Below are 25,936 nucleotides of genomic sequence, written 5' to 3' on the forward strand. Positions count from 1 at the left end.
TGCAAATATATGTACTTTTTTTGTAGCGAAATAACATCAAGCTTTTCATGTAAGCTAAGGAACAGGCAATAACTAATCAGAGCAAAGAACACTTGGGACCTGTTAAATGTAGAATATATTTTATCTTTTTGAGCACCAGAAAACTTAAGATGGACTTGATCATATGCGAATGTAGGATTCAGTAGAATTACAGTTTCAAAAAAGATTTTTTTCTCTCTCTTTTAGAAGAGAGGGTAGGAGGAGAAGAGAAACCTAAACAAAATCTTTTCACTCCACCTATAAATCGAGTGATTAAGCTCCCTTGAATTAAGCCTCTAATAAGAATTTTTGCAGTGTGCTCTTTTCCTCAAAGACTTTTTGATGATAAACACTTCCATTCATTGTAATTTTCTGCAGACTAGTCCTTTCCAGATCGAAAAGAGTCTTTTCTCCCCCGCCTTAAATAATAGAGTAGATTAGCATATGCATTTGGTTTTATTACTAAAATTTTAATACCAACTTGGCAATTTATTCCTCTGCTGAAGTGCGTTGATTATTTCCTTTTCCCCAACATCGGAGCCAGCTTGACACAGGCTAATGCATGGATTGGCGCACTCTGCAGCTGCAAGATGCAAAAGCAGTGCTCTTGAATGTGCTCTTTAGGGGAGGGGGGAGTTTTTAGCAGCAGATATTTGGGTCTGTACATTTTATTTCTTTTTCTGGCATCCTCTTTGTTAAAACGGCTTCACCCTCCCGCCATTTAATTAGTCATTGTCACCAATGAATATTCTGATTTTGGAAAGAGTCGTCACTGAGTGATTTACAGAGCAAGAAGGCCATAAGAGGTACTTCAGTGTTTGATGCCAGAAATGGGATTTGCTGCTTTAGATCTGTGCTAGCAACCTTGGCCAAAGAATTTCCTTCTTTTTGAGGAAGAAATCAGGGCTAACCCTATTATTATTATTATTATTATTATTATTATTAGAGCAAAAGTAAAGCTTCCAGGTGGCCGATTCTGGACACTGTTAAAGCACATAAAACGTCAGTTTATTTCCTTCCCCCACTCCCATTAGAATTTCCCACCTCTGGCATTGAGCTAAATACATCATTGTTGTTGTTGTTTAGTCGTTTAGTCGTGTCCGACTCTTCGTGACCCCCTGGACCAGAGAACGCCAGGCACCTCTGTCCTCCACTGCCTCCCGCAGTTTGGTCAAACTCATGCTGGTAACCTCGAAAACACTATCCAACCATCTCATCCTCTGTCGCCCCCTTCTCCTTGTGCCCTCCATCTTTCCCAACATCAGGGTCTTCATTGGCCAGATGTAAACATGGGAAATGTCTTTCTTGGCATCCTCCGGCCACTGCTGAGGGGCCTGTGGCTGCGCCACCACTGCTGAGAAGCATCACTAGCCATGGTTGCCCGCCCTCTGTTTTAGGGCAGCATGGCCTCCTTGGTGGCTCTTCCTTTGTGTCCATTCCACAGAGGCAGAAGACAAGCAGCAGGGGCCACCTCTGAGTATGTATCCACCGAAGCAAGCAAGCAAGCATGTAGTGGTGGTGACTAGGTGCAAGAGCAGCAGTCTGCTCTCTGTTTTCAGCTGCTGTTAACACTCAGCTGCCTTCTCTGTCCGGCAAGTGGTGGTGGTGAGGATTTTTCCAAAAGACTCCCCCAAACCTGGAGCTGTTCCTGCTTGATGGTCTGGAACTCAAGGCCTCTGAGCCAACCCCACTTGAGGGATAACAACTGTGGAATTTGGCTGCCAGCCTGTGGAGAAAGAGATGCTTAGAACTGTAGAATTGCAGAGTTGGAAGGGACCCCTAGACCACCCCACTTCACTTCAGGAATCTCAGCTAAAGGATCCATGACAGATGGCCATCCAACCTCTGCTTAAAAACCTCCAAGGAAGAAGAGTCCTTCACCACCTGAGGGAGTCAGCTCCACTGTCAAACAGCTCTTACTGTCAGAAAGTTCTTCCTGGTGTTTATTCAGAATCTCCTTCCTTGTAACTTGAAGTTTGGGTCCTGCCCTCTGGAGCAGCAGAAAACAAGCTTGCGTCATCTTCCATGTGTCAGTCCTTTAGACATTTAAGGATAGTTCTCATATCTCCTCTCAGTCTCCTGTCTTCCAGGCTAAACATACCCAGCTCCTTCAACTGTTCCTCATAAGACTTGGTTTCCAGGCCCTTGATCATTTTGGTTGCCCTCCTCTGCTCACATTCCAGCTTGCCAATATCCTTCTAAAGTTGTAGTGCCCAGAACTGGACACAGCACTCCAGGTGGGATCTGACGAAGGTAGAATAAAGCGGACTATTACTTCCCTTGATTGGGACATTATACATCTGCTGATGCAGCCTAGAATGGCATGTTACGAAAAAGGAGCAATGCAGCAGCGAGCTCCAGATGGCTGGAAAGCCAAACAGGATGTTGATGCTTGGGACTGTAGCGTGGGAACTGAGGAACAGTCTATTCACTATACTGAGCACCGGATGTTAGCTCAGAGTGTCATCTGACCTGTACTGGAAGTACATGGGAGGAGTTTTTCTCTCTCTGCTGTTGGTGTTAAGAGAGTGCAGACACGTTTCTCTGTACTGCTGGAAAGAAAGAAATAAAGGCATGTAAATACATTTCTGTCTGTCTCCTTCCCCTCCCTGGGGATGGCAGGGGAGGAGTGGTGTGTTCTTCTCACGTTAGAGGAGGATCGCCGATTGAGATCTCGCCTGATCTTGCCGGGAGTCGCAGACGGGGAGGTCAACAAGGAACTCAAGCCGGGTGCCTGGAGAGTGGCCAATTCCTCTGACTAGGCTTGATTCCTACATGGCATTAGTCTTTTTTTTCCTGCTGCATCACACTGCATGTTAACCTTGTGGTCTACCCATAGATCCTTTTCATATGTCCTACTGGTAAGCCATGTGTCTGCTGTCTTAAATTTGTGCATCTGATTCTTCCTGCTTAAGTGTACATTTGTCCCTATTGAAATTCATTTTGTTGGCTTGGGCCCAGCTCTCCAATCTGTTAAGGTCGTTTTGAATTCTGATTCTGTTTTCTGTGGCATTGGCCTAGTTTGGTGTCAGCTGCAAATTTGATGAGCATTCCCTCAGTTCCTTCAACCAAGTCATTTATAAAGACATGGAACAACAACGAGCCTCGGACAGAAGCCTACAGCACCCTACCTGTCACATTTCCCCAGGATTATTAGTATTAGTATCAATTAAATTTTTATACTGCACTATACCCACAGGATGACAATGAACCATTAGTGAGTACTCTTTGGGGTTGGGCCTGTGGCAACAGATCTTGCTGTTAGGTCACTTTGGGGATTGCAGACTAGATTCTTTGTTCTTCACTTCTCAAAATGGCCCTTGGAGAAAAACAGTTGCTATGCAGGGCTTGATGAGGTATCATTTGGTTTGTTTATGATCAATGTCTACAAATGGGTTTATTGATCCTTAGAGCTACAGGACAAAAACAGATGCTAATTTAATTATACAATGTTTTAAATGAATAAACAAATAGCAATTTTAAAATTAATTTTTCATTAATATTAATTTAAAGTTTGTAGGGATATCATCTACATCCTAAATATAAAAAATGCAGTTTAAATCTATGAGATTAATATGATAAAATGACAAAACGTTTCATCAATGGGTTAAAAAATGTTACAGCCAAGCATTCATATTTCCATTACAGTGCTAAACAAATCCCAGACTTGAAGAAGGTAAAAAATAGCTTTGATATAAATTCACACTTTGGAGGGAGATGTTCTATCTGACCTTCCAGTTGAGAGTGAAAGGACACCCCTCTATCTCAAATCTTGTTTGGGTTGTCTTCCAAGTCTTTTAATTGAGTCCTGTGTGCCATTTGCCAGACTTTATTTATCTCATCTCTTCTTGATAATGCTAGATTCCGCCAAGCCTTGCGGGACCTTGCTCCCCCTGGCGACTCATTGACTGAGCTTGTTGAGGGCTGGAATATCCAGCTCCTGGCAGCCATCGATGAGATCGCACCGAAGCGCCCTCTGCGACCCCGCAGAAACCGGGCTCCCTGGTTTACCGAGGAGCTCCGGAAAATGAAGCGGGACCTCAGACGGCTAGAGCGAGTATGGCGGGGTGCCCGTGACGGAGCCTCAAGAACATCTTATAGGGCTTTTATGAAAACCTACGAGATGGCGGTGAAGGCTGCTAAGAAGTCTTACTTCTCGGCCTCCATTGCATCCGCTAGCTCTCGCCCGGCGCAATTATTTAGTATAATCAGGTCTTTAACGTCCCTTGAAGGACAGCCAAATTTAAATAACAATTTGACACACGGCTGTGAGGCATTTGCGAGCTTTTTTGCGGAGAAGGTCTTGTTGCTCCGCCATGACCTCCCTGCCAATTTGGATACAATAAAGGAACTGGAGGCCCCTCGACTGTCCTCGGGTCCAATATTGGACCACTTTGACCGGATATCCCCAGCCGATGTGGACAGACTTCTCCGAGCTGGAAAGCCCACCACCTGTCCTCTCGACCCGTGCCCGTCTTGGCTGATTAGAGCGTGTCCAGACGAGGTGCGGGCCCTCCTGGGGGATATCATCAATTTGTCCCTTGGCACGGGGACATTCCCAGGGGAACTGAAGGAGGCAGTGGTGCGCCCGCTCTTAAAGAAAACATCATTAGATCCTTTAGATCTATCCAATTACCGCCCAGTTTCGAATCTTCCGTTCCTGGGTAAGGTGATTGAGAGAGCGGTTGCTGAACAGCTTGGTGGGTTTCTGGATGAAACATCGGCTCTGGATCCATTCCAGTCTGGCTTCCGCGCTGGTCATGGGACCGAGACAGCTCTGGTTGCCCTAACAGATGATCTTCGTAGACAGCTGGATCGAGGCGGGTCGGGGCTGCTGATTCTTCTAGATCTGTCAGCAGCTTTCGACATGGTCGATCACGAACTTCTGGACCACCACCTTGCCGACGTGGGGATCCAGGGCACAGTCCTTCAATGGCTGCGCTCGTTTCTCTCTCGTCGGGGACAGAGGGTGGCGCTTGGGGGGGAATTGTCATCGCGCCACTCCTTGGTGTGTGGAGTACCTCAGGGTGCGATACTCTCCCCAATGCTTTTCAACATCTTTATGCGCCCCCTCGCCCAGCTTGTCCGGAGTTTTGGGCTGGGTTGCCATCAGTATGCCGATGACACCCAACTCTATCTGTTGATGGATGGCCATCCTGACTCGGCCCCAGACACACTGACCAGATGTCTGGAAGCTGTGGCTGGATGGTTACGTGGGAGCCGGTTGAAGCTAAATCCTTCGAAGACAGAGGTCCTGTGGCTGGGACGGGACGATATGGGATTGGGGGGGCAACTCCCATCTCTTGCGGGGGCGCAGTTAGTGCCAGCACCGTCCGTTAAGAGTTTGGGTGTAATCTTCGACACCTCCCTTTCCATGGAGGCGCAGATTGCAGCTATAACAAAGGTGGCATTTTTCCATCTCCGCCAAGCTAAGCAGTTGGCTCCTTACCTCTCTCGCCCTGACCTAGCCACTGTGATCCACGTGACGGTCACCTCCAGACTGGATTATTGTAACTCGCTCTACGTGGGGCTGCCCTTAAGACTGACCCAGAAACTCCAGCGGGTGCAGAATGCTGCAGCGAGACTCCTTACGGGGTCTTCGCTGCGAGATCACATTCATCCGGTGCTATATCAACTGCACTGGCTCCCGGTGGAGTACAGGATCAGGTTTAAGGTGCTGGTTTTAACCTTTAAAGCCCTATACGGCCTAGGACCCTCGTACCTACGGGACCGCCTCTCCTGGTATGCCCCACAGAGAAACTTACGGTCTTCAAATAAAAACATCTTGAAGGTCCCAGGCCACAGAGAAGTTAGGCTGGCCTCAACTAGAGCCAGGGCTTTTTCGGCTGTGGCTCCGACCTGGTGGAACACTCTGTCACAAGAGACTAGGGCCCTGCGGGACTTGACATCTTTCCGCAGGGCCTGCAAGACAGAGCTGTTCTGCCAGGCCTTTGGCCAGGGCACAGCCTGACTCCCTCCCTCGGCAATCTTCGCGGAGCTCTGGCCCAATGGTGGCCAGTGGCTTGAATTTAATTAATTTTATAATGAATGATTTTAGAGTGTTGTTTGTGTTGTACTTTTGTATTGTTTTATTATTGTTAGCCGCCCTGAGCCCGGCTTCGGCTGGGGAGGGCGGGATATAAATAAAATTTATTATTATTATTTATTATTTATCATTTTTCGCTTTTTTTTTTTTTTACTGTGAAGGATGAGAGCTGATACTCTCATACTAATACTGATTGTAGTGCTGAAAGACTTTCTTCTTTGGTCAGGCTTTCAATGACTCATGTAGGGGAAAGGCTGTGGCTCAGTGGAGATCCTGGTTCAGTCCCCAGGTGCGGCTTGGTGGGAGAGACCCCTGTGTGAAATCCTGAATAATTGCTGCCATCATCTCTGACCACGGGTCCTGCTAGCTGGGGACTCAAGGTTGAGAAAGGCCGCTGTGGACAATTCCGAGTTAGATGCACCAATAGTGTAAACTAGATTCCTATGTTCCTAAGTTAAGCAGCCAGGAATTTGCTGGAATTTTGCGACTCACGTTTTGACACACACACACACACACCCGCAACACAGTATTTCAGGATACACAAGACAAAAATCCAAATAACTGAATAATGAGTTTAAATATATGTGGAAAGAGAATTGTTATTGCATTGTGTAGCTGAGCTCCAAAATAGTGAAAATCCTCACTGGCCGATTTAATACTAACCACGTAGCAATTCTAGAATGATATAAAGCCCTGTAATGGAGTGATTAGTTGCAGCAGCAATGCTTGAGAAATGCGAAACAAATATTCAATCTTCTGTTTCTTTTTTCCCTTAGTTTAGGGATTAGCATACAGGACAACAAGCTCTCGTATTTTGATTTTATAAGAGTAATTGATGACCGCGCAGCTTTCAAACGGCGGAAAAGGCCTACAGTTCCACCTGTGCCACCCATCAGTTTTGTGCAGCTCAGCATAGATGAAGCCATGGCAAAAATAAAACAGATAGTTACCTCCTCCTCCGATTTGTTGTACAAGGTAGGTGCCATGCAGCCGTCATGATTTAGTAGCAAAACGCCCATCGCTATGACAAGGAGAGGGAAGGAAATGTTGGGGCCCCCGTCTTTGAACTCGAGGACAAAGAGGATGTGGAAGACTGGGAGCAGGAGTCATGCAAACAGGGGGCCCTAAAAATACCCACAGTGCTGCCAGCACCTGCTTTGCCCGTGAAAATCGCTCTGCCCCTGCTTTTTGGGCTCTGAAAATGGCTCCCCATGGAAACTCTTTGCAGTGTAGAAAGCCATTCAAAAATGGAGAAGGAAAATACTTCATTTTAGCAGGGGTGTCATGCAAGCCGCTTCCTGAACCAGGACGTGGTTTTTATGGAATCTTGCTCAGCTGAGCAGGAATTAACCAGCAGATTTGGGGGGGGGGGAGAGAATTAAACATTGCTGCTTTGGCTATGCACCCCTGTTCTCTGCTGGGAACAGGTGGCTGCAGCCCTCACTGGTGTTATCAGATGTTGTTGTGGGCCAGCTTGGACCCGCTGGCAGACTAAGACTGGCCTGCAAGACATAGTAGGTACACAACCTCATCAGCCATGGCCCAAGAGACAATGCTTCAAATACTTCGGGTTAAGAACTTAATTCGTTCTGGAGGTCCGTTCTTAACCTGAAACTGTTCTTAACCTGAAGCACCACTTTAGCTAATGGGGCCTCCTGCTGCCTCCGTGCCGCCGGAGCAAGATTTCTGTTCTCATCCTGAAGCAAAGTTCTTAACCCGAGGTACTATTTCTGGGTTAGCGGAGTCTGTAACCTAAAGCGTCTGTAACCTGAGGTACCACTGTAGTGTTTTGATGGTCCTGCTTGTCAGCTGAGCTACATCAACATATCACCACTATGCTAGAGCGGGTACAAAACGACTGACGCCTTTTTCATATGTGGTGTGAGTGCTTCCATTTTTAGGATTTTAGGGAAATATTGAAGATTGCTTCTCGGTCATGTAATCTGCAATCCATCGCTTGCATTGCTGTCTTATCTTCCCCAATGACCAAAACATCTTGCCTTGCAAGGATTTCGTATTTCTCCTGATTGGCCTTGCACAGGGGTCAGCAAACTTTTTCAGCAGGGGGCCAGTCCACTGTCCCTCAGACCTTGTGGGCGGCCAGACTATATTTTTTGGGGGGTGGGCAATGAACAAATTCCTATGCCCCACAAATAACCCAGAGATGCATTTTAAATAAAAGGGCACATTCTACTCATGTAAAAACATGCTGATTCCTGGACTTGGAAGGTGATTGGGCCGGATCCGGCCCCCAGGCCTTAGTTTGCCTACACAAGGTCTTGCATGAGGAGATAGCACAGCACTGGAGATACCAAATCCGTTGTTTTTAATTGGGGCTGACTTCACAAAGTGTGGTAGCTGGTGCTTCCTTCCACAACTCTCTGGGGGGAGCCCTGAGTCGGTGGGTGGGGGCTACTGTCGTGCTTGACATGATCATGCCATGGATGTACTAGACTTGTACTTGCTTACTGGTAAACAATAAAAATGATGCATTGAGGGGCCCTTTATCATCTTCCTTTCACTTTATTGTAATATGTCTGAATTGCTTGACATTGTAAGCCACTGTGTTACTGTTTGAATAGGGTCTGACTTCTATAAATAAATAGTAAGGCATCTCAAGTGGGCTGAACTTGCAGCTGATTCAGCTGTTACACTTACCTGTGTACTTTTCAGACGTGTAAGAGACTTGCACGTGTTTGCAAATCCTGGCCTTGCAGCCAGGCTTGACTGCAGCTCCTTTTCCGTGGGACATGAAGCTCCTCACCTGCTTTCACCTCCCAGTTACATTTGGAAGGGATAGGTCCCACTGCTTGACAGGCTGACACTCCTCATATCTTTTCTCATCCCAGCTAAGCTCTTCTGCTATCTTTAAACACTCCAGGTTCTCTGGTTGCCTCTGGTTGCTATGGAGGCCTGTTGTAAACAGCCTTCCCACCTGACACTCTAGATCATGAGTCCTGCCAGAAGAGAATAAGCTATTGAAACAGCTCAGCTTAAAAAATGGTTGAGCAAGGATTCCTTGGGAAGCTCTTAGCGGCGTTTTGTATGCAGAATACTTGAGGCGGCGAGTGGATGTTTGTTGCCTATGCATTTATTTCCACAGCTCAGTAATAGCTCTACTAGAGAGAAATGACTTCTTTCCAAATGCCGGCTATTTGGAGTTACTTTGCTCCTCTGCTATTTGCAGGCCTTTTCTGCTTTTGACAAGGACCGCACGGGAGCAATTTCCGCCTTGGATTTCCGGCAGGTGCTCCACCACTTCTGCTTCACGCTTTCCGATAAGCAGTTCAACCACCTCATCAAACTGCAGCGGCTTCGTGGAGAGCACTCCATAGACTGGAAATATTTTCTGCAAAAATTCAACAACTTCTCTGGGGTAAGAATGGGCACAAGACCCTTGTGCATCAGAATGAGCTTGTGCTGGTTGGGAAAGATATACATGGCCTTTTCTTCTGTGTGCTCAGGGCACATTATAGAGGGCTTGTCCCCTTTTGTGCTGACAACCCCACCCTCCCTGAAATAGGTTAGTCTGAGAAATGAGTTGCTGGCTCATGGTCAACAGGAATATGATCACAGGTCTTTCCAGTCCCAAGACCAGCAATTAACCTCATTTACTCTCCAGGATAGGAAAACGGCTCTTTCAGTCCCTCCTCCTTGCTGCAAACTCATCAGCAGAACCTCCTTCTTCCAACACAGCTCAGCTGCAGACTTTCAGGCAAATGAGAGGGGACTGCTTACTTGCAGAAGAGGAGAAAGAGCCTCAATTTCTCTCTGCACGGGGGAAGAGTGAGCTTAATAGTCCTCTCCTTGTGTTGCGCAGCAGGTGGAAGAAAGTAGATAATGTTCCTAATGGAGGGGTTGGAGTTTGGGCTCAGGGTTATGTGGGGCCAGATGAGAAGCGCCCCCCCCCCGCTCAGTCAGGTTAGGCCCTTCATGGCACCCACTGCCAGCCCTCCCTGTCCCATTGCTATTACAAGTCGTTATTATTTCACAGGTCAGAATGCCTTTGTGACACAAGCAAATAGGTAAAGTGTAGTTTGCAAGCCAAAATTAGCATTCTTTCTCTGCAGTACCGCAGCCCTCATCTTAACTTGTACCTCAACCTGGTATAAGCCATCAAGCCTATGGTTCAGAACAACCTACTTGAAGCACATTCACAGGCAGGCATGTGCCTCAGTGAACATGGGAACATGAATCCAAGACATTGCACCTTCAGTGTGGATAATTTCATAAATTAGGTATTCCTGACGTAAAAGCCATGAACAGTGTAGATTTCCTGGTGGGAAATGAGCTGGACTTGTCTGGAGTCCTAAGTATGAATTCAGTGGGACTTGTTAACAAGTAAGTGTTCATATCCTTAAGCTACAATGTGTTAGGAGTTTGTCTTTTGGGATTTCAGATTGTAGAAACAGGCTGAAAGATAGAAACAATTAGATAAAAAAGAAAGCCACATTCTTGTAGCGTGTGACCATTTTATTATTTGGAGCATCAATTCAATTTTTCCCCAGACTAGGGAGAAAAAACGTAATACCATAGAATAACTTCAAGTGACTCACAAAAAGTTGCTGTAGGAAAATGTAAATACGCCAGCATGGGCTTTTATGATAGCCATATTGATAAAGACTAATGGCATCCTACCAAAGGAGAAGGACAATCATTCGCTTTGTCTCCAATGCAGAAACCGTTACTTGCAACAATGTGTGTGTGTGTGTGTGAGAGAGAGAGAGAGAGAGAGAGAGAGAGAGAGAGAGAGAGAGAGCACGCACACAAATGGGATAGCAGGTGCCGAAATGAGCACATCATCTGTAGCATATAGTATAAATGAGTGTTTTGTTAAATGCCTGAACTTCATTCTCTCTGTGCATTCCATTCTGGATTTGGCAACACAGTCCACACCACGAATGTTCCTTACTGGGTCAGGACCAAAGTGTTTCCAATCTGGGCTCCCATTCAAAAGAATCCTAAAATTACAATTTTGGAAGGGACCCCAAGGGTCACCTGATGCAACCCCCTGCGGTGCAGGAATTTCCACTAAAGCATCCAAGATGGAGGTTTTTAAACAGAGGTTGGATGGCCATCTAAGAAGAGAGAGTCCACCACCTCCTGGGAGAGCCCCTTTCACTGTCAAACAGCTTTTCCCATCAGATGTTTCTTCCTCATACTTAATCGGAATCTCCTTTCTTGTGACTTGAAGCCATTGGTTCAGGTCGTAGCCTCTGGAGGTTTGCCCAGGCTTTTGTATCTCTTCTTATCACTTGATGAGTGGAAGCTGAGTGTCTGTACTGCCTTCATTGAAAAGCACTGCATTTGAGATTATAGGAGGTAGTATTAAAGTTCTCTGTGGAACTTGGGGGGTTCTGATGGTACATGAGGGAGGTTGTGGGGCAGTAAAGGCTGGCCAAACCTCCTCTGCCAATGCACAAAGGGCATCTGGGCAGTTTCTGGAGAGGCATTAGTTATGTACAAATAGACTCACGAAGATCTGTTTTACTGATTGGACCCGGGAATGCCCTTACACAGAAGTATTCTACACATAAGCATGAGTCTGTGCACGGAGGCCCTTCACACACCTGCCAAATGGTGGGAGGTGGGTGGGAGGCTTGGTTTAGCCCAAGCAACCCTGCAAGCCCCCTCTTCTGTGATGCCCCATTCATATATGCAACCCATCACTTGATATTGCAGTCATCAAGTGAAAAATGTCTGTATGTGAACCTGCCCATCCCCTTTCCAGGTGTATATGAAGAGGAGTGTTTGCCAAATCATCTTTCACCTTCTAAATTAGTAAGACACGTTAAGTGCTGCAATAGGCAAAGTTCATATTGTGGGAGGGAAATATCTCCTTTAACACGGTGCTTTTTGATTGCAGGTTTGAGCACAATTTCATCCCTAGTTACATGAACAATTAACCATATGCAGGCTAAAATTCAGGCATCCCTTCAGAATTCTTCACCTAAGGGGAGTCTTAAGTTTTCCCACCTTGGATACCACATTTGATCAGGACTCTCAAGAGCACTTTCTGTACTGGTGAAAGAAAAACTAATAAAAACCTCTATCATACCTTTAGAAATCAACTGTTGTTTTATCTGTGAAATATAATATCTGAAGTGGTAATAGGACATTGTGTAAAACAGAATACAGGAATTTCAGGGCAATATCCAGGGAAAAGGTGAAGCTGGAACACTTCTTCCTTACATGCTTGCTTTCTATGTGCAGAGATGTGGGGGTTTTTCAAGGCTCAAGCTCGCACCTGATCCCAAACCTAGGGGGAAAGCTATAGCAAACCTCTGCAGGGATAGGGGTCAGTGGCAATAGATACCTCGTGGGTATTTTCCTACTGATACGCCTAGTGATGCCCTTGTCAATCGTGACTAGCACCAAGATGCCCTCTTCTATTTATGGTTTTCCAAAGATCTGGATTCACTTTTATCTGCTCTGTCTAGGGCACAACATTGAGAACAGAATTTGTTTTGGTAACTTCTGGTGCTCCTTCTTGTGAGTTCCAGATCTCAGTTTGTGCCACAGCCTGAGGACATATTCAAGCTTCTCAAAGAGGGTAGACCTATTATTGCATGTGCTGTGGACCCAATCCCCGCCATTGCTGAGTAGACCAGAGGCGATTTGCTGAGTAGAATCATAGAATCATAGAGTTGGGAGGGACCCTGAGGATCATCTAGTCCAACCCTCTCCAATCAGGAATATGGAGTTGTCCCTTACGGGGATTGAACCTGCAACCTTGGTGTTTTCGGCACCATGCTCTAACCATCTGAGCTATCCAGTAGAGGCAGTGAATGCTCCTTAAGAAAGTGTGGTACTAGCAGCTCTTAAGGAAACTTCATAGCCTGACCCAACTTATTTCGTAACTATCATTCTCTGTCAAAGTTGTCATGATAAGCCAACTCCAATATATTCTTGCATTATTTAGATCCATTCCAATCTGGCTTCTGGCCTCATTTTGAGACCAAGAGTGCCCTGATGGTGTGGTCAACTCCTCAGATTAAAAAAGGTTAGTCACCGTTCTCTTAGATTTTTATCAACTGTACCTTTTCCTTGAGAAACAAAAACTGGCCACATTCATTTATGCCCTGTTTATTTTCATACTGAAATATGTTCTACATGGGGTTGCCTTTGAAAAGAGTTTACGAAATTGACCCAAAATGCTGAGTGGATCTAGCAGACTGGAGCATAGAACTCTGTTTTTGTGTCATCTGCACTGGTTACCAAAGTGCTGGAAATGAGTATCCAAACATTAGTTTTAAGTCCTAAACAGCCCAGAACCAGAGCTTCTTAAGAATTGCCTCCACTCCCATGAATCTGCCTCACCCCTGAGATAATCTACTGAAGTCCTGCTTTGTGTTCCCCTCCACTGCCTGAGGGGCATGGCCTTTTTGTGGGACACCTTACCCCAGGAGTGACTGGCCTCATCCTAGCTCGTGTTTCACCAAGATATTTCAGCAGGTTTTTAAAGGTACAGTGTTATAAAACACTCCACTTTCAGTCTGGGGTGGGGGGGGAATTCTAATGCTTACCTAGTAAAAATGGCAACAGCCCCACACAAGGAGGAATCAGCAGACTCTGAGAATCCCCAACATATGCAAAAACATGAAAAACTCTAGAGAGAAACAAAGGAGGATTTTATAAAGCTTTAAAAAAACCTGGAAGAAATGGACTGTTGGTGCATGCCTGACTTTGCTCTGAAATGGTTGTCCTAGGCTTGTATGGGGGTGTGGAAGAAAGTTGGCTTGCTGTTCCATTTCTAGAACATTGTTTCTGTTCTAGCGCTCAGAAAAGGATGAAAGAGGGTTTAGCTGCACCCAGAGCCCTGCTCCTTAGGGCTTAGCCGGCTTTGGCAAGTGCCCAGCAGTTCTCTTCATCCTCACCCATTTCCGCCTCTCTCCCTATTCAGACGGAAGGCAGAGACAGCCCCCTTCTCCTTGCTGCCGAAGGTCTGAGCAGCTTGCAAGGTGAGCAGGAACATCCCCTGCTTGGTCTGGTGCGGGGAGCCTTGGCCCCATTCCGACAGCTCCCCTGCCTTTGCCAGATGGGAAAATCCAGCCATACACTGACCTGCCTAACCTGCTCACCTGTCAGTCTACTTGTTCGCTCTTGCCCTCCCAATGTCCTCCATCCTTCCCACTCTTGCTTGTACCTGATCATTTGCCTGCCCATTCATGCTGGGCAAACCCCTCTTCCCCCAGGCACATGCAGAAACAGTATTTTATGATGGAGCCCCATTAGTCTGATATATGGCTTTTCGATTCCCCACTTCGATGGTGATCGGTGTTGTTTTTAATCTGTTTTATCTATCGTTTTCAATTTTGTCTTTCTGTTTGAACAAATATACTGTATGCCCCTGGTAAATGCATTTCATGTATGTCCATCTCATCATTGCCTGTTTCACCCCTGTTAGGGCCTTAGGATTTATCCTTGGAGTTGGCAACAGAATGCTGACTGTTACAGGACTCGTCTTTTGTAGATACTTGACTATTTTAGGTTTAACATATAAATTAATGTAGTATGCTGCTTATTCAAGCACATTACAAAAACCTGATTATTATACATTACACAAAACCTGATCGCTGAGGTATAGGTGGAAACACGTAGCAAAAGTCTCCAGCTCTGATCATTAAAGTATGGAAAATTTACTGAACTAGTAAAGTTGAAGCCTGTGAAGAGATGGGAAATAAATGGCACCTCATAAATAAAAATGCAATTCTCAACTGCAAAAGTGAATAATTAGCATACCCCAGAACCATGCAAGTTTAAAATCCATTTTATGCTTAGAAATAGTTAAATGCATTGAAACTAAGGACGCTTCAGAAGGTCCCCACTCCCCCCCCCTTACACTTAATTCATCACTAGGGTCTTTTGACGATGCTGATGTATGCTAATGAGACTTACATTCTGAATAATTCTATATAGTTCTGATTTAAATGAGATGAGCAAATTGTCAGCTGAATCACAGTTTTTGTTTCTGTTTATCAAGGTCCATAACTGCACTAGTGTATACATTTTATTTTTAATAAAGCTAGGGTTTTTTCCTCCTTTTTCTTTTCCCTTGACAGTTATTTCTATTTGAATGAGGGTTTTCAAATGCGGGTTAAGTTAGTGGGAAGCCAAATTAATGTTGTGTGTTTTCTTCCTTTCCTAATGCTACCTCTGCAAAGCCTTCCAGAAGGCAGAGAGTATCAAGTAGAGTTGACTTGAGAGAGTCTTTTTACTGTCAGTTTTACTTCTGTAACTGTCTCAAGCATTTTTGGCGTAGTCTGAATGGCTCCCTCAAAAACGTGACAAGTTTTCTTCCAAATCCTGGACACAGTGGGTTGTATCCAACCAGAGTACACCCATTAAAATTAATGGACCCAAGTTGGTCTGTGCCATTGTTTTCAGTGGGTTTACTTCAAGTAGGACTAACGCTGTTGTTGTTTAGTCGTTTAGTCGTGTCTGACTCTTCGTGACCCCATGGACCAGAGCACGCCAGGCACTCCTGTCTTCCACTGCCTCCCACAGTTTGGTCAGACTCATGTTTGTAACACTAGATACAACTTATTAAGTCAGGGAAGGGTAGCCTGCTACCTAAGGCCCAGCCTAATTTCATGCAGCCCTTGGCCTAATTTCATGAATGTAGTAAGTAGAGGGAAACAGGAGAACAGTGGACTGGTCGACTACTTTTGGCTCGAAGCCTCCCTATCATTCATTTATGGTCCCCTGCCCAGATTACCTCTGAAGGAATCTGTCAACAGGAAAAAAATGTGCACACATGTATGAGGGGGAAATGTGAGTAAGCCTGCAAAAGACTATTCTGTAGCACTGTGTCAAAAACTGTCCTCCAATTTCTTAAAAGATTTCTTTCACTGTGAAAGCAGCTTCAGGTTTTTCGCCTCATTCACTTGTGAATTGCTTTAGCATTTTGGTAGGTGTGTGTTTAAGTATACCTTATCCCTGTGAGATAACCAAGGGTATCTGTCTATGTTTCTCAGCTTTCTGCAGCCTTTCTGACTGCTATGATCTGAAAAAGATCCATGAGAGGTGTTACCCCATAACATCTTTCCGGGCTTTAATGGTTGTGTGGCACGCCAGAGAGTCTGGCTAGCAAGTGCTTAAGATCTGTGCATATTCTCTTTGAGGGAAAGTCCTTCCTTTAACTAAACAATAATTCTACACTGATTTATTTGTAAGGTGAAGGGCTTCACTTGTGAAACTGCCACAGAGAACAGCATCGGACACTTGCTAGGCAGCCTCTTTGCCTCCTCACACTAACAGGAAGGTCCAGCCAAGGAGATCTTTGGTTTGTTTCAGAAAGCACAGGCTCTCAGGAAGGCTGCAAAATGCAGGTCACTGAAGAGATTATTTGCCTATTGAAAGAACTCTCACAAAACTCCTCAGCCGCTGTGAAAGTCAGGTGAGTGCAACGACAAAACCCACCCACAACCCACCCAGGATCATTTCACTGAAATTTCTTCTCCCCTTTGATAATTTTTTAATGCAGTTTCTTATTAATTGATGGAGTGTGGAAATACAGAAGAATTTTTCTGCACAGGGCTAGTACACAGTGCCCTGATTCTAGCATAAGAGGTTTAGGGAAACTTTTCAGTAGCTAAGCTTTGCCCGCCTGTCCAAAGTCAGTGGATTTCTCGGTCCGAATGAAGAAGACAGGCAGAGAGGCCTTTAAACAACAACAACAAACACCAAACCTCCAGGGCTTTTTATACACAAAGGCTCTTTCCTTGCTTTGCCCTGTATGCCAACAGGACCTGCACTGAATGGCTTCCTGGAAACTCTGCCGGGGGGGGGGGCTGTTTAAAACTAGCTGGCAGAACGTTGACTCTTCAAGGTTCCAGGACAGTTGAACCGGACAATTGCTGAGTTGCTATAACTCAGTGCCACTAGAGAGGTACAGTCCGGTTCGGAGGAAAAGGGTTTGAAGCGGCAGAATCAGCTGCAGCATTTTGGAAGGAAGAACTCCGGGGCACCTTTGCCTAAAAGGGTCTCCTAACTGCCTGCGAGGGTCTGAGAGGCAGAGGCAAGAGGGGTTGTGTAAGCTAAAAGAACAGGCCAGCTCTCCTTGTGACACGATCCTAAGTGATTGTGGGCTGTGCTGCATGGGGAGTTTGGCACGGCCTGCTGCCTCCTACCCAATTAAGGAAGGACTGTGATGTTAGCCTTCTCAGAGATGGGGCCCTTAGTTTCTCTAGGCCAGGGGTCAGCAAGGTTTACCTCGCCTGGGCCAGTTCACTCCAGTGGAGATCCCTCCGTGGGCTGGATCGCCTGTGTGCCCACGATTTCCGGCATCTGCATCTGTGCAGACGTGATTTCCAGCACCACGGAAGCAAGTCCCCATGGCGTCCTGCACCGGTTTAGCACAGCATACAGGGACTCGCCGAGTGGGCAGCTCGGTTTGGGGGCGGCTCGTGGGCCGGTTAAATGACCCCTGTAGGTTGCTTGTGGCCCATGGGCCTTAGGTTGCCGACCCCTGCTCTAGGCGCCCCGCACCGCAGGCCTCCAGTGTTCACTTAAGAGAGGTCACACCAGAGGTTTTGTGACCATCATTACAGAGGAGACTGAACTCCTGGAAGGAAATTTGTGTAGAACCTTCTGGAAGAGACCTGTTTTAAAAAGATGGTGCAAAAGGCAACACTGATCAGGAAGCCCAGACTCCACTAATCAGAGAACACCAACAAAAGAAGCCCCCCTGCTTATAGTTGGGGCTTCAGTGCATATTTGGATCACTGAGGTCCACTATTGCTCCATAAGGTACATGGTGACGTGAGGGACCTTTTTGCATCCTTCATGTGGATTTCACAGTAGTACTCTTTTTTGCACAGATACGATGCATACCTAGCGTGCCAAAAGTCCCATAAAAAAATCAAAATGCTAGTACCCTAAGTTCGTATCAGTTACAGGGCCAGACTTCGGAAATTCATATATATTTATCTAGATTTGTTCATGTTTCCTGGTATGTTTGTTTTTGAAATGAAGAGGACTACCATCCTCCTGAACCTTCTGTTATCCTCATTTCCCCCAAAAGTTCCAGCAAGAATCCCGGTACTAAATGGCTATCACATATACTAAAAGAGCAAGAATTCTACAGCAAACACTTTCCCTGCTCCTTGGACTTTGGTCGTATGGGTCTTTAGCGCCTTTTCGAAATCTGTAGAGTCTTTATCCACCACTGAAATGAATGCTAACTAATATATACCTGCATCGGTCAGATTCAGTCCTCCTTGCCCTTGGCTTTCACTTTCTTCCTCCTGCTGTCTATATCCACTCCTAGCCTAAAGATCAAGCCTGCATGTTCTTCTAGGCAAGAAACTGTATGTTGCTTATGAAACCCTGTGAAACACAATGTTAGGCACATAGTTCTATAGTGATAAAACAATGACATATGGATGAATAGTTAATTAAGAAATCCTCAAATGTATCCTGTCTATGACCCATTCACACACACACCTCTAGCAGTGGATCCAGAAACTCACAATACTGTGCCATCTGTGTGAATGCCAGGTGTGAGATGGGCAGGATGAGTCAAGTGTGGGTTTATCAGCTAATCACTCTGCTGTTTACCTTGCTCCTTGTATTAACCAAGTGATATTTTTCTTTAAAGGCCTGGGTCAAGCTGTTTAATAGAGGGTTTTACATTTTTCTTAACCCGATTGCTTGTCATTTCCTGCAGCACTTGTTAAATACTGTTAAGTCAATTTCATTGGTGCAGAAAACTGAAGGTGACCTTTTCTACAGACCTCTTGGCATGACTTCCTAAATGTTATCTTTTGTATATTATCAGTAGATCTGTTTGTGATTCCCCCTCCCCCATGTATGTTCCACTTAGACTGAGAGACAGCATAGGAAATTTGCTTGCCGAGATCTGTCCAATCAAGAGGTCTTTGCCCGTATTCAAGAAGTAATAGGCACTCGCTATCAAACCCTTGAAGGGGAGTTTAAAAACGCAGATCGCACAAGAGAAGGCACTGTCTCCAAAGAGGACTTCAGAGATATCTGCAACCGGTGGTTTTTCCTTTTGACCGATGAGCAGGTAAGAAAACTGGTGGGCAGGGACAGTATTTCTCAGAAGGCAAAAGCACACTTTTGTATACAGGAGGAATCTTTGCGAGGGGATGGGGTGTCAGGAGAGCTGCAAGTTTATGACTTGAGGATAAAGGTAAGCAGGGCAGTAGGAGAGTGTATTTGCTGTGTCTTCTGTGGGTCCTTCCCTGGTCGTTCTGTTCACCCTCCTTCTGGACCTGCAGTAATAAATAGGACTTAGCATTGTCCCCCAGAAAGCAGCTTAAACAGCTGGAACAAGTGGGAGATAATGTGTCTATGTGTCGTTATCCTCTCACATATTCAAGGACTGTTCCTCAAACTTTTGATGTAGCAGAAGCATGTCCCCCTACCCAACTTTAATTTGAATGGGAAGCAAACTTCGCCCTTGTATCCTGGACGTGTCTCCATGCTAGTGAGCGCTGCAGCCTTGCCTTCAGATTGGAATTATTGCTGAGGCACAAGATGGCGCCTCCTCTGCGTAAAGCTCATGATGTTGTGTCTCTGCCTCAGGAATGGGGGGAAAGTGAAATCACAATGCCTGACGCAGAGATGTAGCACAGGGGCTGATTGGAAGGAGGTAAAGCCAGAGCACTAGGTCATACAGAGGTGCAATGGGCATCCTCTTCTGTGGGGAGCGGGAAAGGGGTCTTATTTAATCATTTGCTCCTTATGGCACATGAGTAGTTCTCAGATGGTGAGCAGAGTTCAGAAACTCCGACTGTATGCAGTTGTCTCCAGAGCAGCATGGTCTCTGAGCGCATGGGAACAGCTCCTATGCCCTTCTGAATAGCTGCCTCTCTGGGACCCGCCTTGGAAAAGCAATCTTTATATGGGCCTCATTTGACATCAAGGAAGCAATGAAATGTTAATTGCAGTTAAGTTTCTGTGTGGCTCAGCTTGTAGCTTCATTTCAGCTGGATCGTAGATAGTTTTCCTTCCCTACTAAGCTGTTGATATTACATACATATCCCAAGCGGACGGCCTTCAACCGGCTGTTAACAGTCTCTGCTAACTTAGTGCACAAAGCACTTATAATATTTAATTGATGCTTGTAAAACATGTTGCTATCTTCTGATGTAGTGCGAAGTGTGTTTTGTTTTCTATAATTTATAATATGGCAGAAACTTGGCCAGTGGGGGAAAGTTGAAAAGAAATTCGAAATGTAGGTCTGGCCTTTGAAGTTTAACTGCAACTTGCCACATGCATATCAAAGGCTTAGAGGTGATGGGCTTTCTTCAAGGTCTGATATTACTGTTTGTCAGGGAGGGTTTCTTAAAAAAAAAAGGAAAAACAAAACTTTACAGTTTGTACATCTGAAATCTAGAACAAATGGTCTACCTTTCTACTGATTCTACATTTCTTTTTTATATATATATTATATATATATTATATATATATTATATATATATAATATTATATATATATATATATATATATATATATATATATATATATATATATATATATATATATATAATTTTCAAATACAAAACAAAATTATACACTCCATACATCTTAGTTGCATCTTATTTTTCTTTTTTCGACTTCCCTCGACTTGTCTGTAAATCCTTCATATTTTAACTTTAAACACATTTCTATTTTGTTATTTATATTATTACTGTAAAACTTCATCCCCTTTTAATATATTTCCCATCACAATGCTTCATTGAAACTTACAAATGTAATCTGATTATCACTTAATTTTTGCAAATATTCAATAATTTTTTCCCAATCTTCTGTAAATCTTTGATCTTGTCGGTTTCGGATCCTTCCTGTCATTCTGTCCAATTCTGCGTAGTCAATCATTTTAGTTCTCCATTCTTCTATCGTAGGCAGCTCCTCTTGTTTCCATTTCTGGGCCATCAATATTCTTGCTGCTGTCACTGCATACAAAAATAACTTCTTTTCTTTCTTATTTATCTCATTGCCTGTAATGCCTAATAAAAATGCTTCTGGTTTCTTAACAAAATTTCAACATTTTCTTCAATTCATTATAAATCATTTCCCAAAAGCTTTTTACTTTCTTACATTCCCACCACATATGATAAAAAGTACCTTCTTTTTCTTTACATTTCCAGCATTTATTACTTATCTTATACATTGTTGCTAGTTTTACCGGTGTTACATACCATCGATACATCATTTTCATCACATTTTCTTTTATAGTTGTACATCCAGTGAATCTTAAACCTTCTTTCCATAATTTTTCCCATTCTTCCATTTGTATATTATGTCCTAAATCTTTGGCCCAATCAATCATAACTGATTTTACCTCTTCATCCTTTGTACACCATTCTAACAATATCTTGTACATTTTTGCTAAAATTTTAAAATCATTGTTCAATATTTCTGTTTGAAATTTTGATTCTTTATCTGCAAAACCCCTTTGGTGATTCTACATTTCTTAGGAATAAGACACATTGATACTGGCACTTTATTTCCATGCATGCATTCCTGTTATGACAAGCAACTTGCATTGACTCAGTATCGAACATGTTCAGGTGGCAGAATCCCAGAGACATAAAAAAGGGGTAAGCTGCCCTCTTTCGCCAGTTGTTGGACCCAACCCTGTCTCTGTTGCCGATACAGCAGCATACTCACTTGCACACAGCCTTTCTTTATTTGAAACAGTGGCCCTTAAATTAAATTAGGACAGAGACAGCTCAACATGGGGGACCTATGGATGACCCAAACACTTGGTCTGAAGGGCCATTGGAGGGTCTCCACCAGCACACGATCCTGCACTCAGAGTAACAATCAGGGAAATGGCCATTTGCAGCACAGATTACACACAAGTTCAATAGTACAACCTGGGCCCAGCGCCAACACCTAGCACAGCTTCTTTCAGCACCAGGACCTTTAAGAAGTTCAAAAGGTTTTACTTAATGACACTAATTGCTGCATGTCTCACAGGTGCCAGGCAAATGTGTGGCAAGGGCACCACCTGCTTGTGGGCACCAGGTGGTGGTCAGGCGGTGCTGGGCACCTCTTAGTCATGGCCAGGCCCTGACACAGGCATGCAGAATAAAGTGACGTTTCCAGGGATTCATGAGCCCTGGGTTGACATTCTGCACTGCCTGATACTTTGCTTGGCCTTGCATTTGCTGAAACATGGTTCTCTGCTTCAATAGTTCGAAAACCTCTGGAACACAGTGCCGCTCGACTTGAATGGAAGATTGAAATACCCTGGATTCTTGAGAAAGTTCATTCTGGAAGTGGAAATGCCAGATACACCCACCGCCAACCACCCGGAGAACCCCAGCAAGCCTGCCACAGCAGCTGAGCCCGGACCACAGCTACCGTCACGGCCTCAAACAGCATATTCTCCCTCATCTCCAAAGAAAGTAAGTGCTTCATGGCCAAAGCCAGAACACAGGAAGTAGAACCCTGGCTCTTTATTAAAAAAACTTATCCCATTTCTATCTGACTCATCCTTCAAGGTGTTCGCTTGGGACAGGGGGCACACACCAGGTCTATTAGGTTTTCACAGCAACATGCAAGGTAGGTTAAAGTGAAAGACAGTGACTAGCCCAAGGCCATCCAGGGAATTTTGTGGCTAAAGAGGAATTGAAGCCCAGGTCTTCACATTCCATGTCCAACACATTTTATTGGGTTTGCACAACTTGTGACTCACAAAGCCCAGCAGCAGTTTGATGAACCTGTTTTTGTTGTCTGTCTAGGACTGGGGGGGGGGGGGAGAGACTGGGTGGTGTGGTGGTGGCTGCCAAACCACGACATCTGTCTGTGTTGCAAGTTGTGCAGGCCTGCTCCATCCTCTGCCCTACTCAACCGTAGGGTGGAGTGATGGTCCATCCTCCCTCTGATTTTCCCAACTCAGAACAGCATTTATGGGCCAAAAATGGCTATCAAGATGCATTGGTGTAAAAGGGTCAAGGTATTTATGGAAATGTATGAACCAGAAAACTGTTGAAACAACGGTAGATTGCTTGGAAAACACCTTAAGTTAGCTGATGGTAGTTAATCATGGAAAACCTGCTTCACTTTATTTTTTTAACTGCATTCTTTGTCTTGATCAGTAGCCTTGGTAAGTAAGAGATCATAAGAGTAAGCACCCACGGAAAGGAACCACAAAGGATTCTGTCAAGGTGCAATTGAATTCCCAACACTCATCCCCAGCCAGTGGTCAGGGGTGATGGGAGTTACACCTGAAGGATACCACATTGACTCCCCACCTCTTTAAGAACAAAGGAAAAACAACCATTATTAAATTTGTCCAAGGGTTGCCGCGCACACAAACATTTTTCTACACTAGGTTTCTCTACCTATGATGATTGGCAGGTGAATATGTCAATTGGCTCCATCAAGAAGACTGCGCTGACTAGCAGTAGCACTCCACAATCTCTTAGGAATGGATAATTTTCAGGCCTGGTACCTGAGGTCCTTTCAGGTAGGGGGTGTGGGGCTGAACTCATAAATTTCAGCTTCCACTTATAACAAGTGATGCTGTTGATTTCATATTTCATGGCTTGGAAATACAGGTTTCGTTGGCTCATAATCTGCCATCACATCGAGAGTTCTTCTGGAGGTTGGGCTTCAATCTAAGCCAGAGAAAAGGAATCCTGCCTCCCTTTTCGCACGCCTTTGCCCCAATCCTTTCTTCTCCACTTGCTTGCTGCTTCAGTAGTGGTGGGAGGGGAAGAAGGGAGGGATGTCTCTCTACTGCAGTGCTGGAGAAACTGCATTTCCCAAGTCCTGCAGCCAGTGCTAATTTTCTAGAAAAAGAGGTGCCGGAACTCACCACGAACACTCTCAGAACGGCAATGGCACCCACCTGAGAGGGGCCGGAACTGAAAAAAAGCCATGCAGAATGCCAGGAGCCAGGGAGAAGAGGATGAGGAGACAGCGTTGCTCAGAAGAGCTTCCCTGGTGGATCAGGCCTTTTTGAATTCTGAACCTTGGTTAAAAGGTGTTCAGTATTTCAATTTTCAAAATGAAGATTCAAATAAGAATCCATCATCAAATGTCTACAGATTTAGAAATCTATTCACTTGGCACTCCTTTTTTGTCTTCAATTGCAAGTTGGTCAAAATCTTCCTCTTAATTTTAGGCCCCAGCAGGCAGCAGGCCTTCTACTGCAGCAGTTCATACCCCACCTATTCTGAACTGCAAACCGATTGAAGGTAAAATCCGAAAAGGTGTTCAGCACTGCTGGAGACAAATCCTGAAGGAATGTAGAGAGAAGGATGTGGACCACGTGGGAGAAGTTGCAGTAGAAGATTTTTTAGGTTGGTTGTTTTCTTAAATCTTCATTAGTGATCTTGCCTAGGTAAAGAAGTGGAAGCAGAAACAGCTGTCAGACCAGAAGGAGATTCTGGCATGTCCTTCAAATACAAGTTGTGTGAATGAAATGTCACATTGTGAAGCTGGCCCATTCACTTCATTGCTCTTAGATGTCAGCCCTTTAGCACAGTGATTTCTAGAAATGGCAATTTGGCAAGAGAGTCTGTAAAAGAGAAGAAGTACTCTCACATGAAGCTTTACTGGGGCATACTAATCTAATTTGATATGTGTGTTTATTTGCTTCATTTATATTTTACATAATAAATTTGTCTTTTCCCAACTTCTCGCCCCATTTTCCATGGTGTTTTAATTTCCCACCCCCTCTGCACAATGCCTTCTGTTTCCTATACCAGCACATCAATACTGTATTCTCTAATTCCTTCTGTTTCTCATATTTCAAATCCTGCTTGCGAGTTCATCAAACTATAATATAGTTCTAAAAGGGCTTCCATTCTTCCACAAAGAGAATCATTGTTAGATTCACTTGTTTTGGCTGCTAACTTTGCCAATTCTGCATAGTCCATCACCTTACTTATCCATTCATCTTTGGTGGAAACTTCTCCCTACCATTTTTTGTGTTTGGAGAATCCTAGCTGCTGTTGTTACATACATAGACAATTCATTTATATTTTAGATAACAGCAGCAAAAGAAAATAAATAACCATCCCTCCCAACCTACTTTAGTCAGCAAACACTGAGTGGAATAAAAAGGTCATAAGGATATGATGGGAACCAGCATGTTTCTTTTATCACGGTCCTGCCCCTTTCATGTAAGAAGCAAGAGGGGGTCTGACTTTAGAAAAGTGTGTTCAGTTGTAGGAGCCATTCTGACAATATTGTATGGTTGGTAACCCAAAGTTCTCCACTTTCGCCACCCGATGCAGCCCTCAGGTTGTAAAAGTTGGGAGAAAAGAGTGGAAGGGATTGAGGATGAGGAGGTAAGTCAGAGGAGCTGAGGTCTCCTTACCCAGGTTGCTTTGTGAACAGGACAGACATACGATTCAACAAATCTGGCTTCCACCATCCCCTCTGGTTTGACCTTCTGCAGCACATCTCTGAGGCCAAATCTATTACTGTGTATTGCAGGGTGCGAAAACAGTAGCTTAAGCCCTGGTTCACATATCTCTATCACGTGACTGCTGCAGGAGACTGGCGGGGAGGGGGGGGGGCTCAGTGGAGTCTGTTGAAATGTTCAGCTGTCCTTTCTCCAGTGCAGAGGAAGCATGTACAGCCCTAAGGTTTATGAATGCTCTAATATTTAGAATGTTCTAATGAAGTAATAAAGGTAAAGGGACCCCTGACCATTAAGTCCAGTTGCGGACGACTCTGGGGTTGCGGCGCTCATCTCTCTTTACTGGCCAAGGGAGCTGGCGTACAGCTTCTGGGTCATGTGGCCAGCATGACTAAGCCGCTTTTGGCGAACCAGAGCAGCGCACAGAAACGCCGTTTACCTTCCTGCTGGAGTGGTACCCATTTATCTACTTGCACTTTGACGTGCTTTCGAACTGCTAGGTTGGCAGGAGCAGGGCT

General features: G+C 44.8%; 1 protein-coding gene across 1 annotated transcript in view; it reads left to right on the forward strand.

Annotated features, from left to right (window-relative positions):
- The window catches only part of EFCAB6 (EF-hand calcium binding domain 6), a 115,291-nt gene that overhangs the window by 84,154 nt on the left and 5,201 nt on the right, over positions 1–25,936 (forward strand). The window contains exons 24-28 of the mRNA XM_053387653.1: positions 6,841–7,039; positions 9,252–9,440; positions 18,891–19,094; positions 22,237–22,449; positions 24,174–24,351. Of these exons, the coding sequence (XP_053243628.1) occupies positions 6,841–7,039; positions 9,252–9,440; positions 18,891–19,094; positions 22,237–22,449; positions 24,174–24,351 (983 nt within the window). The remainder of the gene's footprint in view (positions 1–6,840; positions 7,040–9,251; positions 9,441–18,890; positions 19,095–22,236; positions 22,450–24,173; positions 24,352–25,936) is intronic.

This window comes from Podarcis raffonei, chromosome 5, assembly GCF_027172205.1.
Source record: "Podarcis raffonei isolate rPodRaf1 chromosome 5, rPodRaf1.pri, whole genome shotgun sequence".
In the NCBI taxonomy this organism is placed as follows: Eukaryota; Metazoa; Chordata; class Lepidosauria; order Squamata; family Lacertidae; genus Podarcis; species Podarcis raffonei.